This window comes from Bison bison, unplaced genomic scaffold (assembly GCF_000754665.1).
Source record: "Bison bison bison isolate TAMUID 2011002044 unplaced genomic scaffold, Bison_UMD1.0 scf7180017864037, whole genome shotgun sequence".
Taxonomy (NCBI): domain Eukaryota; kingdom Metazoa; phylum Chordata; class Mammalia; order Artiodactyla; family Bovidae; genus Bison; species Bison bison.
Genome location: NW_011494609.1, coordinates 9692171 through 9706591, shown reverse-complemented (window position 1 = coordinate 9706591; position 14421 = coordinate 9692171). Strand labels below are relative to the sequence as shown.

General features: G+C 44.9%; 1 protein-coding gene across 2 annotated transcripts in view; it reads left to right on the top strand.

Annotated features, from left to right (window-relative positions):
- Positions 1-3823: 3823 nt before the first annotated feature.
- Positions 3824-14421, top strand: part of MX1 (MX dynamin-like GTPase 1) — a 33400-nt gene continuing 22802 nt past the window's right edge. For both annotated transcript variants that reach the window (XR_824818.1, XM_010834940.1), the window contains exons 1-5: positions 3824-3925; positions 6564-6640; positions 7307-7403; positions 12545-12737; positions 13258-13395. Coding sequence is in view for 1 of the 2 variants with exons in the window: in XM_010834940.1 (XP_010833242.1) it covers positions 7314-7403; positions 12545-12737; positions 13258-13395 (421 nt within the window). In the remaining variant the exon portion in view is untranslated. The remainder of the gene's footprint in view (positions 3926-6563; positions 6641-7306; positions 7404-12544; positions 12738-13257; positions 13396-14421) is intronic.

Below are 14421 nucleotides of genomic sequence, written 5' to 3'. Positions count from 1 at the left end.
ATATAGAAGCAGCAGGTACCAAAATCCCAGACCAGGAGGCAAGAGGGGGAAGAGCCTGAAGCATCTGGGCACCAATGTTAAGGATACACTTGACCTACTGACAGGGAGTGATTCTTTCAACACTGAACTCCAGGCACCTCACTCACCTGTTTCTAGTTCTGGCCCGGGCAGTGACTTTTGCCCTGGCCAATTTTCACTTTTGCCAGTGGCTCTTCCTGAGTTCATTTCTGTACAGGAATCAAGGGGAGAGCCTCCTGTGGTTTGAAGAAGTAGGATCATGCCTCAGATTTAAGTCTTCACTCTTCTTTGTGTCAGCTAAAAAAATACATGCAACCTAAAAGTTTGGAGGTATGCATTATTCAGCAGAAACTTTTAGGACTGCAAGCCCAGGAGACAGCATCTCAAGTGACCCTGGGAAAACTGCTCTGAGAACAAGGGAGCTGGGGAGAAGCCAGGTTATACAGATGTTTTGCAACAAATGGCAGGTAGTTTGAATTCCAAAAAATTTTTTTATAAATTACAGAAAACCAGATAATTCCAAGTTAAGGAATTTAGCAGCTTTTCTTTGTATGCGCCTAGCCCAAGCTATAGTTTTTCCAGTAGTCATGTATGGATGTGAGAGTTGGACCATAAAGAAAGCTGAGCATCAAAGAATTGATGCTTTTGAACTGTGCTGCTGGAGAAGACTCTTGAGAGTCCCTTGGACTGCAAGGAGATCCGAATAGTCCATCTTAAAGAAAATCAGTTCTGAATATTCATTGGAAGGACTGCTGCTGAAGCTGAAACTCCAATACTTTGGCCACCTGATGTGACAAACGGACTCATTGGAAAAGACCCTGATGCTGAGAAAGATTGAAGACAAGAGGAGAAGGGGATGACAGAGGATGAGATGGTTGGATGGCATCACCGACTCAATGGACATGAGTTTGAATAAGCTCTGGGAGTTGGTGATGGACAGGGAGGCCTGGTGTGCTGCAGTGCATGGGGTCACAAAGAGTCGAATATGACTGAACGACTGAACTGAACTGAACTTGAACATTCTTTGGCATTGCCTTTCTTTGGGACTGGAATGAAAACTGGCCTTTTTTAGTCCTGTGGGCATTGCTGAGTTTTCCAAATTTGCTGACATATTGAGTACAGCATTTTAACAGCATCATCTTTTAGAACTTGAAATAGCTCAACTGGAATTCCATCATCTCTACTAGCTTTGTTTGTAGTAGTGTTTCTTAAGGCCCACTTGACTTCACACTCCAAGATGTCTGGCTCTAGGTGAGTGATCACACCATAGTGGTTTTCCAGGTCATTAAGATCTTTTTTGTATAGTTCTTCTGTATATTTTTGCCACCTCTTCTTAATATCTTCTGCTTCTGTTAGGTCCATATCATTTCTGTGCTTTATTGTGCCCATCTTTGCATGAAATGTTCCTTTGGTATCTCTAATTTTCTTGAAGAGATCTCTAGTCTTTCCCATTCTGTTGTTTTCCTTATTTCTTTGCATTGATCACTGAGGAAGGCTTTCTTATCTCTCCTTGCTATTCTTTGGAACTCTGCATTCAGATGGGTTTATTTTTCCTTTTCTCCTTTGCCTTTCACTTCTTTTCTTTTCTCAGCTATTTGTAAGGCCTCCTCAGACAACCATTTTGCCTTTTTGGATTTCTTTTTCTTGGGAATGGTTTTGATCACTGCCTCTTATACAATGGTACGAACCTCTATCCATAATTCTTCAGGCACTGTGTCTATCAGATCTAATCCTTTGAGTCTACTTATCACTTCTACTGTATAATTGTAAGGGGTTTCATGTAGGTCATACCTGAATGGCCTAGTGGTTTTCCCTACTTTCTTCAATTTAAGTCTGAATTTGGCAATAAGGAGTTCATGATCTGAGCCACAGTCAGCTCCTGGTCTTGTTTTTGCGGACTATATAGAGCTTCTCCATCTTTGGCTGCAAAGAATATAATCAATCTGATTTCAGTGTTGACCATTTGATGATGTCCATGAGTAGCATCCTCTCTTGCGTTTTTGGAAGAGAGTACCATGATGGCTGCTAGATGGCAAGTATTCTCCTTCCTGAGTTTCTTTAGGGCTCACCAGTTCACCGTAAGCTGTGGCTACAATGGCTGGTGACTGTGACATCCTTGTTTACTGATATGGCAGGAAATATTCCATTTCTCATTTGTAGCTAGGAAGTAACTGAGGCCTGGATGGGTAAGCAGCCATGCAAGGGTTCCTTGAAAATTGCTGGGGAAGCCCGTGTTCTCCCATTAGACCCCAGCAGAGGGCCACATACCAGACTTCAGGCCAGGGAGCTGCTCTGTGTGGCCCCCTCCCCTTCTTTTGGGTGCCACGACATTGAAATTGGTTCCATCCAAGTTTTCCCGGTGTGGCTGAAGAATGTCACCTGCCATATCAGTAGACAAAAGATATTGCAGCCATCACGCTAGCACCCACTGCATTTTTTGACCTGTGACTGTATGTCCTTCAGGGATTCAGGATGAAGAAAAGCAGGATGCTGGCCCTAGACGGCTAAGGTGCACATCAAAGGAATAATTTCAAGGAGCCCAGACTGTTGCATCTTCCCATACATAGAATAAGTGCTGAATTCATGAACTTGAGATGTCTGGTTTTCCTTTAAGTAACAGTAATTTTGTTAATATTTTCACTACCTGGATTTTGTTGCAAAAACTCCTATATATTCTGGCTCCTCTCTGACCTGTTTGGAGCCATCCCTAAGAGCAGTCTGAGAGGCTGTCTTCCAGGGAAAGTCCTCAGCAAGTCCACCAAGTAAAATATAATTCTCAATGTTTTTAGGTGTGCAGTTTCTTTTTTTTTTTTTTTTTTTAAAGTCGACATCTGACCCCAGGACTTGGAAAAGGGGCAGTTCTGGGTCTTTGTGTAGGGCGCAGGAGACGCTCTCTAACCACAGGAGTCTTTGTGGGGAGGACACTTGTTGTCCAGGCTTCTTAGCTGAGCCAAGGAGAATGGAGGTGGGGTGCCAGCCCTTTCCAAAATGAAATTTTACTCCTCACCCCCAAAGCCCTCCGGGAGGGCTCATCTTTGGGTCTATTTGACCTTGGTCCCCCCCCTTTCTACTCATTTCCATCCTGAAGAAATCAAATGAGCTAAACTTCAGGGAGGGCTTGGGACTTCCCTGGTGGTCCAGGGAACCCTTTGCTTCCAATTCAGGGGGCACAGGTTTGATCCCTGGTCAAGAAACCAAGATCCCAGATGACATGCAGAGCGGTCAAGAGATTTAAAGGTGGGGAGAGGGGGCGGTGCTTGAAGAGGATAAGGAAAATTGAGAAAGGAGCCTGATGCAGGTCTGGGTGAGGAGGGGGCTAAGGGGGTAGCTCCCTAGCATGCTTGAGAATCCCTCCGGGGCTGGAATGTTCCCAATGAACCTACAGCAGGAGTTTGAGACCCAGTTATCAATGCATCTGTTCAAACAACCAAAGGTTAAGGGACCGGTTCCAAGCTACCTTGGGCTTTGGATGACTCGGGGCTGCTTGAGCAGAGGTTCTCAAACTGCCAGGAACTTCAGAAGGGCCGGATAAAGCTCGGGTAGCTGGGTCCTGCGCCCGAGTTTCTGAGGCAGCAGGTCTGGGTGCGGGCCGAGAATCTGCATTTCCCGCAAGCTCCTAGGGATGCTGTTGATGCGGGGCGCACCTAGAATGCCTTTGGGAGAATACAGTTGAGTGTGCGGGGCGCAGCGACCTCGGGAAGCGCCGGTTCGGAAGTGCGCCACCCGTTCGGTTTCGGTTTCCTTTCCGATCCAGCAGCCCTGAAAACTTTCTGAGTTTCGTTTCTCCGAGGCTGGGTAGGAGATGAGGGACGGGGAGGCGGGGCAGCGAGCTAGGGGCGGAGTTAGCGCTGAATAAAGCCGAGGAGGGTGAGCGCTGGGAGCCTGCCGGTCTCTGCGCTGGGGACGGGTAAGTGTAGCGTTCCTGGGTCTGGGCACTCTCCGCCGGTCGGGGCATTTGGGCGTTGGCTGGGAGTTGAGCGCTCTGGGGTGCCGGTATTGCGCAGACTAGGAGAAGGCGATGGCACCCCACTCCAGTACTCTTGCCTGGAAAATCCCATGGACGGAGGAGCCTGGTAGGCTGCAGTCCATGGGGTCTCGAAAAGTCGGACACCACAGAAGCGACTTAGCAGCAGCAGCAGCAGTAATAGTAAAAATGAAAACGATTAATAGTGATGGCAACCCAGTATTCTTGCCTGGAGAATGCCATGGACAGAGGAACCTGGTGGGCTGCAGTCCATGGGGTCTCAAAGAGTCGGACACGACTGAAGCGACTTAGCACGCAATAGGGATGATGACATGATGATGATGATAATGCAGTGTTGGCTGGGTTCAGAGCATACTTGATTCTGCTTTCCCACCGACACGCTGCTGAGGCTTTTGAGTTACGCGTCAAAAAACAAGCACTGGCGACTTTTCTGCCGGAAGAAATAGGAAGGTGGAGCAGAGCAGGTAAAGAGGGTCTCCGAGGGAGCTAAGGAGTGCAAGCCAAACAACTCTACGCCGGGGGCTGGGAGGTATCCTTGGAAGCGCAACGACCCAGGGGATCTTCCCCAATCTCGCTGCAAAGAGGGTTGTTATAGCCGAGGGTCTCCGCGGACAGGTTTTGCCCGCGGGAGCTTCCCTGTAGAAAGCCGGGGCTCGCCGGAGATGGGGCATGCGCTGAAGTGCCCTGCGCGGAGTACAGGTCACCCAGGGGATGGAGAGCTGCTTCCAGCAGCTGTGCAGCGGGATGCGATGGTGTGCGGCCGGCTCAGTTAGTTTTCCGGGTGGAGCGAGGTAGGACCGTACTGGGGGCTGGCCGAAAGCCCAGGCATTGCTGAGACCTGCAACACGCGGAGCAGCCGGGGGTGGCATTCGCGGAATTAATAAGTCAAATTTTAAATCAAGTTTTTGTTGGACTTGGGAAGTAAGAGGAGATGTGTTGATTTCTTCTTTATTGTAGTCATTCACAGGCGGCTGGGTCAGGATGCTTCTTGTGAGCTGAAAAAGTGTTTTAATTTTACATCCTGCCTTGGGGGCCATTGTGTTTAAGCTGTAGGAACACCCCTTTAATGATTAACTTGTGGCAAAAGCAATAGTGTTGCAGGAAGCGGGACCCCTTCCAGGGCCGGAAACTGAGCCCTTATCTAACACTCGGAAATGGATTGTCCAAGGAGACACACACATGTGCTGACAAAGCAAGAGATTTTATTGGGAAAGGGCACCCGGGTGGAGAGCAAGAGGGTAAGGGAGCCCAGGAGAACAGCTCCGCCAAGTGGCTCGCAGTCTTGGATTTTATGGTGATGGGGTTAGTTTCCAGGTTGTCTTTAGCCAATCATTCTGACTCAGGGTCCTCCCTGATGGTGCACACCTTATTCAGCTAAGATGGATGCCAGCAAGAAGGATTCTGGGAGGTGGCTGGACGTGTGGTGTCTCCTTCTGACTTTTCCCAAACTCTTTCTGTTGGTGGTGACTTATTAGTTCCCTTTTCTTACCAAGACCTCCTGTCATAAAACAACTGATGCAGATGGTTACTGTGGTGCCTGGCCAGCGTGGGCAGTTTCAGTCAGTGTGCTTCCCCTAACAATAGAATATAAAGGGAAAAGTTAAAGAACAGATCTAATACAGTGTCAGATTTGTTATTCCCTATTACAATCATAAACAATTTAAATGTCAGTGAGTTTTTGGAAGGCAAAACACTTCCATGAGAAAAAGCAAATAGAAGTTCTTAAAGGATTACCTGGACTGAATTATTTGGGCTGTTCAGTTCAACAAGTGCAGCCAGGTGCTGAACGTGACGAGTAAGTAAAACACTGATTTTTATTAGGAGATGGCCTTGCCCCAGAGATCCAAATTGATTTTCAAAGACTATCTGAGATAGGTACAGATGTTTAAGATGTACAGACAAAACTCACAAGACTTGGTTTTCAAGGGAATGTCACTTTATGAAACAAAGATAGAGACTTTTTTGTTCTCAAAGCACCCATGGGCATTGAATGCTAGCCCTGGGGATCAATGATGCCACATGACTGGGCACAGTAAGATCAGCTGAGGTTGTGGTCTTTAACCCGGGGCCCCAGCTCCAGCCTAGGAGCCCCTGGGCACACGAAATCATGGGGATGGGTGGTGGTTAAGAAATAAATTGCCAGATTCCATAAGTATTCTTTAAAGTTGATCCCTTTCAAAATCACCTTTCACTATAGAGTGAACAGAATCCATCCCTCCCCCGCGCTTTTTTATTTTAAGCAAGCTTGCCCTTTCAACTTGTCCTTTCAAAATCCGAATAGGCCTTGGGGGAGGGTCCCTAGAGAATATACAAAAAGAGCATCAGGAAAAAAAAGTGTTGATTCAGTACACGGACAGCAAGTCTCTCTGCTTTATCCTTCAACCTTAGAATTTAAATATTTAAGGTTTACAAAAGGACTCAGGGAACTGTGAACTTCCTTCAAAGCACATCCCCTCTGCATCTTCACCATTCTCAGCAATGGGATGTATGGCGATGAGCACTGACATGTATTGTGTTCATCGGGTTTTGGTCTAATTTGTATGTTTTGCCTGATTCCAAGGCGGTGTTGGAGCAGAGCTCTGCATTTCTGCCAACTAGTCAGCACTACATTGTCAAGTAAAAGGAAGGTATATTGAGGTAAGTGCTTTGTACTTTTTATAACATTTATTTCAAGTCCTAGGAGAAATATATTTTCATTTACTTTTATCCAAGATTATTACATAAGTCTTAATATTTAGAAGCTTATGGTCCCAGAAAAAAAATTACAATTTTTTAACATATAGTCCAGTGGTTAGGACTCAGCACTTTCATTGCTGGGACCTGAGTTCAAGCCCTGGTCAGGGAACTAAGATCATGCAAGCTATGCTATATACATATATATATATATATATAAAATGTTTGGGTATTATCAAATATTTAGAATCCCTCATCTACATTGGAAAGAGTCTTACAGTAATTTTATTTTTAAACGTAAATTTTAAAATGCATTAGAAATTTCATTCTTTGTTGCTATTTAAATTTATGGTGAAAAAAATTTTTGATGTTCACCCTATAAACATGATTGGAAATACAGAGTTTTAAAAAAGCTTTTGGCATCCAGAAACATGTCTTTGAAGACCACTGAGCTGGGATGGAGCATGTCTTCATCTGACATTTGGTTCCTTGGAGTTCTCCTGTCATTTCTTTCTGATCTCCCACTCTGTCCCAGTGTGTCTTATGGTGGGTTTGGTTCCATGATTGAATGTACCCAGCTCCTGAATTGTGTTAATCCTGATGTTCTTGATTTATGCTGAACTGATAAAGGAAGAAGATGGTTCATTCTGACTTGGGTATCAAAGAACTTGATTCACCTGAATCCAGTCTAAATGGAAGTGAAGATATGGTGAGGGAACATGAAACTGTAAGTTGATGCCTGAAAACCACTGTCCATGTGGACATGAACTGTGTTCACTTGTGGGCTGCCCATTGATAACTGCGATGCCATTGGTGCCCAGGGATGCTCGCTTCCTCATCTCTCCAGGGGCTATATGTGGATGCAAAGATGTGTGTGATTCATTCTGCTTGGGCCCTTCTTGCAGCCAAAGGACTTCCCTGGTGGCTCAGACGGTAAAGCGTCTGTCTACAATGTGGGAGACCCGGGTTCGAGCTCTGGGTCAGAAAGATCCCCTGGAGAAGGAAATGGCAATCCACTCTAGTACTGTTGCCTAGAAAATCCCATGGACAGAGGAGCCTCTGGTAAGCTACAGTCTATGGGGTCGCAAAGAGTCGGACACGACTGAGCGACTTCACTTTTCTTACAGCCAAACGCCATTAGTGTTTTGTCTTAGCTGATCCTGAAAGTGAAAGTGTTAGTCACTCAGTCATGTCTGTCTGTGACCCCACGGACTGTAACCTGCCAGGCTCCTCTGTCCATGGGATTCTCCAGGCAAGAATACTGGAGTGGGTAGCCATTCCTTTCTCTAGGGGATCTTCCCAACCAAGGCGTCAAACCAGGGTCTCCTGTATTGCAGGAGGATTCTTTACCATCTCAGCCCCCTGGTTGGGGTGCAATTTTGGTCTGGAAAATCCAGGCAAGAGGCCAATGGGCTGGTGTAAGAATTGGGCCCAGACACTGGGCCCAAGGAGCCCTGTGAGATCACGTGCCCACATTATAGTTTGGTCTCGAGCTCAAACCTCCTAAGTGTCATTGTGATATCTCCAACAGTGAAGCCATGTGGTGTCTTTTCTCCCAGGAATGAGACATATTTTTGGTGGGAAGCAAACTTGGCTTCTCGAATCAGTTCAACCTGAATTTGATTCCACTGCTGACACGTGCAGCTGTAAGATCTTGGGTGGTTACTCCTCCCTTTAGAAGCTTGGTTTTCCATTTCTAAAATGAAAATAATAAGAGTATTTACTTTGTGCAGCTGTTGAGAGGAGGAGTATTTACTTTGTGCAGCTGTTGCTGAAGCTGAAACTCCAGTACTTGTGGCCACCTCATGTGAAGAGTTGACTCACTGGAAAAGACTCTGATGCTGGGAGTGATGGGGGGCAGGAGGAAAAGGGGACGACGGAGGATGAGATGTCTGGATGGCATCACTGACTCGATGGACGTGAGTCTGAGTGAATTCCGGGAGTTGGTGATAGACAGGGAGGCCTGGCATGCTGCGAATCATGGGGTCGCAAAGAGTTGGACAGGACTGAGCGACTAAACTGAACTGAACTGAGAGGAGGTAGAGTTTGGGCACTTAGAAAGAGCTCTGTTTATTGCTGTCATATGTTTTAAAGCAATGGATCTTCAGCCTCTTTCCAATTGCCTCCATTTTAATCATCAGTGGTTAACAATATTTTAAACAATATTATAAACTACACCAAAGGACACAGAAAAATAAGAAATTCACCCATCTTTCCAGCACCATAATATAACTGTTGTCTCTTGCCTGGCTGTAACTGGCAAGGAATAGGGCAGTAGGAACTCATAATGCTCACACCCACATGTTTGAATGTTGTTGTTGTTGGTATTCAGTTGCTAAGTTGTGTCCTACTCTTTGAAACTCCATGGACTGTAGCATGCCAGGCTCCTCTGTCTTCCATCTCCCAGAGTTAAATTCATGTGCATTGAGTCGGTGCATGCTATCTAACCATCTCATCCTCTGCCAAGCTCTTCTCCTTTAGCCTTCAGTCTTTCCCAGCATCAGAATCTTTTACAGTGGGTTGACTCTTCGTATCAGGTGAGTGTAGCTTGGCCTTTCTGGCCAGGTTGAACAAGGTGTATCTTATGACCCAGAAATTCCACTTCTAGATATTGACCTTGGTTCTCAGAGTATGATCCCCAGAGAAGCAACATTCATACCTCTGGGGAAGTTTGAAATGCAAACTATCACCCTCGCACACCCTTCCCCAGACCCAGTGAACTAGAAATTTCAGGGGTGGGACCTACCATCTGTGTTTCTACAAGACTTATCGGTGATTTTTCTTTGTGCTGAGGTTTGAGATGCATTTTGCCATGTTTGTACAGCATTTTTTTATAAGCAAAACCAGAAATAACACAAGTGTCCATGAGTAGTGGAATGCATACATAGATTGTGGTATGCAGTAGAATTCCACACAGCAGTGAAAAGTAATGAGCTAGACTTCCAGGTATCATGATGGCTGGGTCTAAAAAACAATGGTGTAGCTGGTGGCTCTATGGTTCGGGCTCAACACTTTAACTGCCATAGGTTGGATTCAATCTGTGGTTGGGGAACTAAGATCCCCTGGAAGCCACATGGCATGCCCCCCCCCCCAAATAAATAAGTTACAATAAATAGACTGTGGTGAATCCCCTAGAATCAGGTCACAGAAGAAATATACTGTATCATTCCATTTATATAAAGATCCAGGCCGCCATAAGCCATGTATTTTTTAGGGAAAGATGGGTGGGGGGTAAAACGAATGAAAAGCAAGGACATCGTTTTCATAAACCTGGAAATAGAGGGACCCTCTAGAGGTAAAGGGGTTTTAGGAGGAAGTTGCCTGGGGAAGGGTGGACAAAGTGTCTCAAGTACAGGGGATATGTGTTTTCTTAACCCAGGTGGTTGGCACATGCATTTTGGCTAATTACCATCCATGTTTCATAAACTCTTGGGAATGGGTGATATAAAGAAATGAAAACAAAAAGAACTCATAGTGAAAGAAAGTGAAGTCGCTCAGTCATGTACGACTCTTTGCGACCCCATGGGCTATAGCCTACCAGGTTCCTCTGTCCATGGGATTTTCCAGGCAATAGTCCTGGAGTGCATTGCCATTTCCTTCTCCAGGGGATCTTCCCAACCCAGGGATCAAACCCGGGTCTCCCGCATTGTAAACAGACGCTTTACCGTCTGAGCCCCCAGGGAAGTCAATAACCCATAAGGAGGGCTAAAATAAGCCACTGATGAGTAGGAAGGTACAGCCAGGTATGTGCATAGCCCCCACAAGGTTTTCCCTGGGGATTCAAGCTCCAAACCTTTCTTAAGTGAGAAAATTCACACAGGACACTTGTTTAAAAATAGTGGGGAAGATTTTATTCGAGACTATTGTAATAGAGGAGAGAGCTTGAACTTAGTGTGGCTACAAGGACAAGTGGACAGGATAGAGGAGAGGAGAAGGAATTGCCAAGAGTAATTTGGGAAGGGTAAAGGGAGGTGAAGAATTGATGTTTTTGAAGTGTGTTGCTGGAGAAGACTCTTGAGAGTCCCTTGGACTGCAAGGAGATCAAACCAATCAACCCTAAAGAAAATTGGTTACCACAGCTTTAATAATAATTATGGAAATCAGGTCATGTTAACCCTCCAACTCTTTTGTTTTTCAAAGTCATTTGACTATTCTAGGAGTATTTAGACTCTTTAGATTTACTGTGATTGTTAATATAATTGGACTTGGAAAGATCATTTTGCTATTTGTTTTCCATTTGCCCTATTCTTCATTTCCTCTTTTTCTGCTTTCTTTGAATTAACTAAGTTTTTTATGATTTCATTTTATTTCCTTTGTTGGTTTATTGAGTACAACTGTTTTAGGGAGTATATCATGTCTTTAATTTATCAAGTTTACCTTCAAGTACTAATATATTATTTCATATATAATATAAGAACCTTATGATAATATGTGTCCATTTGTCTCCTCCCAGCCTGCATGCCATTTTTGTCATGAGTTTTTATTTTATCAATATTTTAAGCCCCCACATTATACTGTTATCCTTTTGGAAATGGCCAATGTCTTTTAAAGATATCTGTGGCAACAAAGTGGATATTTAGGACAGAAAGGTTAAGGCAAAGTCAGTTGTCTTCCACCGAAAGAAGAATCTTCAGTCCTATGACATTTCTGCCAAAAGTAACTACAGCTTTGAAAAGCCCTTCCTCTGGCTTGCTAGAAAACTGATTGGAGACCCTAACTTGGATTTGTTGCCATGCCTGCTCTTGTCCTGCCAGAGGTGGTCATGGACCCAGCCTTGGCAGCACGGTATGAGCACGATTTAGAGGTTGCTCAGACAACTCCTCTCCCGGATGAAGATGATGACCTGTGAGAAAGCAAAGCTGGGGCCCAGCGTCGGAAGGCTAGTTTTATAGGCAACTGTCCTGTGATATCAGCGGTGCAGCGTGTTTGCCACTTTATTATATAGCTAAGCAGAACATGTGCTTAATCTTTGGATGCTGAAGGAGATGGATGGGCTTTGGAGTGAATGTAGCAGTTAAAAAAAAAACCTTCATTTTTTGGACCTGCATATTTAGGTGTTTTGGAACACAGTTGTTTCCTCCTTGAGTTTCAAATATAAGACTGCTATAGTCACATGACAATATTGAGAGGTGGAATCTTGTTTGTTACTGTCATTCCCATCCCTTTTCATTTAGAATCAGAATAAAGTTGTATTTCAAATATCTAAAATAAATAAATAAAGAGATTTAAGTAATAAAAAAGTATAGTAGTCACCATTTCTGGTGTAAATTCCTTGGTGTAGATTAAAATGTCCATTCAATATCATTTTCCTTTGGCTTGAAGGGCATCCTAAACATTTCCTGTAATGCAGGTCTGCTAGTGATGAATTCATTCATTTTTGTACATCCAGAAAAGTCCTTACTCACTTTGTTATTTTAAAAGATTTTTTTTTCCAAGTAGAAAATTTTAGGTTGATGATTTTTCTCAGTACTTTAACAAAGTTGCTACACTGTCTTCTCATTTGCATAGTTTCTACTGAGAAATATGCTATAAATCTCGTGTTTATTCTTCTGTACATAACATGTCATCTTCTGGCTGGCATTCTGTCATTATCACTGATTTTGACCAATTTGACTATAGTGTGCCTTGATATAGTTACTTTATGTTTCCTTTGCTCTGGGCTCATTGAGCTTTGGGGATCTTTGGGTTAATAGTTTTCACCAAGTTTGAGGACATTTATTTCTTCAAATATTTATTTCTGTTTTACCCTCATTCTCTTGATTGGGGAGCTTTAATCACCTGTATACATTAGGATGATTGAAGTTGTCCATCTTTGATGGAACGTGACCTGCAGGTTATGATAGAGATCTCCCATTCTGCCTCTTCCAGGAGTCCAAGAGCAACCTGTACAGCCAATATGAAGAGAAGGTGCGGCCCTGCATTGACCTCATCGACTCCCTGCGGTCCCTGGGCGTGGAGCAGGACCTGGCCCTGCCCGCCATCGCTGTTATCGGGGACCAGAGCTCGGGCAAGAGCTCTGTGCTGGAGGCCCTGTCTGGGGTCGCCCTCCCCAGGGGCAGTGGTAAGCACTTGGCTTCTGTGTTGGTTAGCTCAGGCTGCAGAAACAGAGGACCTCAGACTTGGGCTTAAACAATAGAAGTTTACTTCTCAAAATTTGGGAGGCTAGAAGGCCAAGATCAAGGTATTACCAGGGTTGGTATCTCCTGAGGCCTGTGTCCTCTGCTCACAGATGACTGTCTTCTCCTGTGTCTTCTGGAGGATGGTGGAGGATATTTGCAGAAGTCTGGGGTTTCCCAATGCAGTGTACCACCTGGGCTGATGGAAAACACTGGAGTGAAGCAAAAGATCTAAAGTAGGGGATTTCAAGTCAAACTCCATCTGAAATGTACATTCTAGATGCACATTCGTGAGTCACCCCAGATAGCATGCATGCCTCAGAGAGTCAAAGGGTGAGAACAGGGAGTTTGCAGTTGTAGGAGCCTCCCAGATGATTATATACAAATTTAAGAACCACTGGTCTAAGACCACCATATAGGACTGTTAGCAGCAGAGTATAGACCTGATGAGTAGTGGTTTCCTAGGTATTGTTACAAGATGTCCTCTTGTGCTGAGGCTGAAAAAACTTGGGAATGAAGACGAGTGGAAAGGCAAAGTCAGCTTCCTGGACAAAGAGATTGAGATTCCAGATGCTTCACAGGTGGAAAAGGAAATCAGTGAAGGTAAGTGTCCCATGTTTGTTCTTCATGCCTATTTGGATATCTGGTCAACGAGGTGAAATAGATGGGGTCTGCCTGTCACTGTTCCCACTCTCCCCTTTCTAGGCCTGTTCTGGTCCCTCAGGAACCTTCCCTTCCCTCCATCAGGCCTCCAGCTCTCTTGTATTTTCTCTTTTTTTTACTCTCATTAAGACCAGTGCTTTGGACAGAATCTGACCTCAGTAATTTATTACTTAGTATGTAAGTATGTATCTGAGCATAATGTGAATTTTGAAGCTTGTCTTCAAATACGGAATATTTGTCCTTTATTCAAAGGCCTCCCCACTCCACAGATCTGATGTCAGGGTGTGGGGCCAAGGAACACCTTCACCTGTTAACCAGCTTTCCAAAATGCTGACTGGACCATCACTGAATCCTGTTCAGAACTGGAAGTCTTTTTCTTCCAAGAGTGGGATGCATGTGCTTGAATAATCCCAGTTTAGAATAATATATGGCAGGTCTCAGTAAATGCACACCACAGAGATTACTGTATCAATTTGAAACATCTGAAAAGAGAAAATTAACGCTTAATGTCGGAGAAGGCAATGGTACCCCACTACTCCAGTACTCTTGCCTGGAAAATCCCATGGACGGAGGAGCCTGGTAGGCTGCAGTCCATGGGGTTGCTAAGAGTCAGGCAGGACTGAGTGGCTTCACTTTCACTTCTCACTTTCATGCATTGGAGAAGGAAATGGCAACCCACTCCAGTGTTCTTGCCTGGAGAATCCCAGGGATGAGGGAGCCTGGTGGGCTGCCGTCTCTGGGGTCGCACGGAGTTGGACACAACTGAAGCGACTCAGCAGCAGCAGCAACGCTTAACATCAGAGATCAGATCAGTCGCTCAGTCGTGTCCGACTCTTTGTGACCCCAAGAATCGCAGCGTGCCAGGCCTCCCTGTCCGTCACCAACTCCCAGAGTTCACTCAGACTCATGTCCATCGAGTCAGTGATGCCATCCAGCCATCTCATCCTCTGTTGTCCCCTTCTCCTC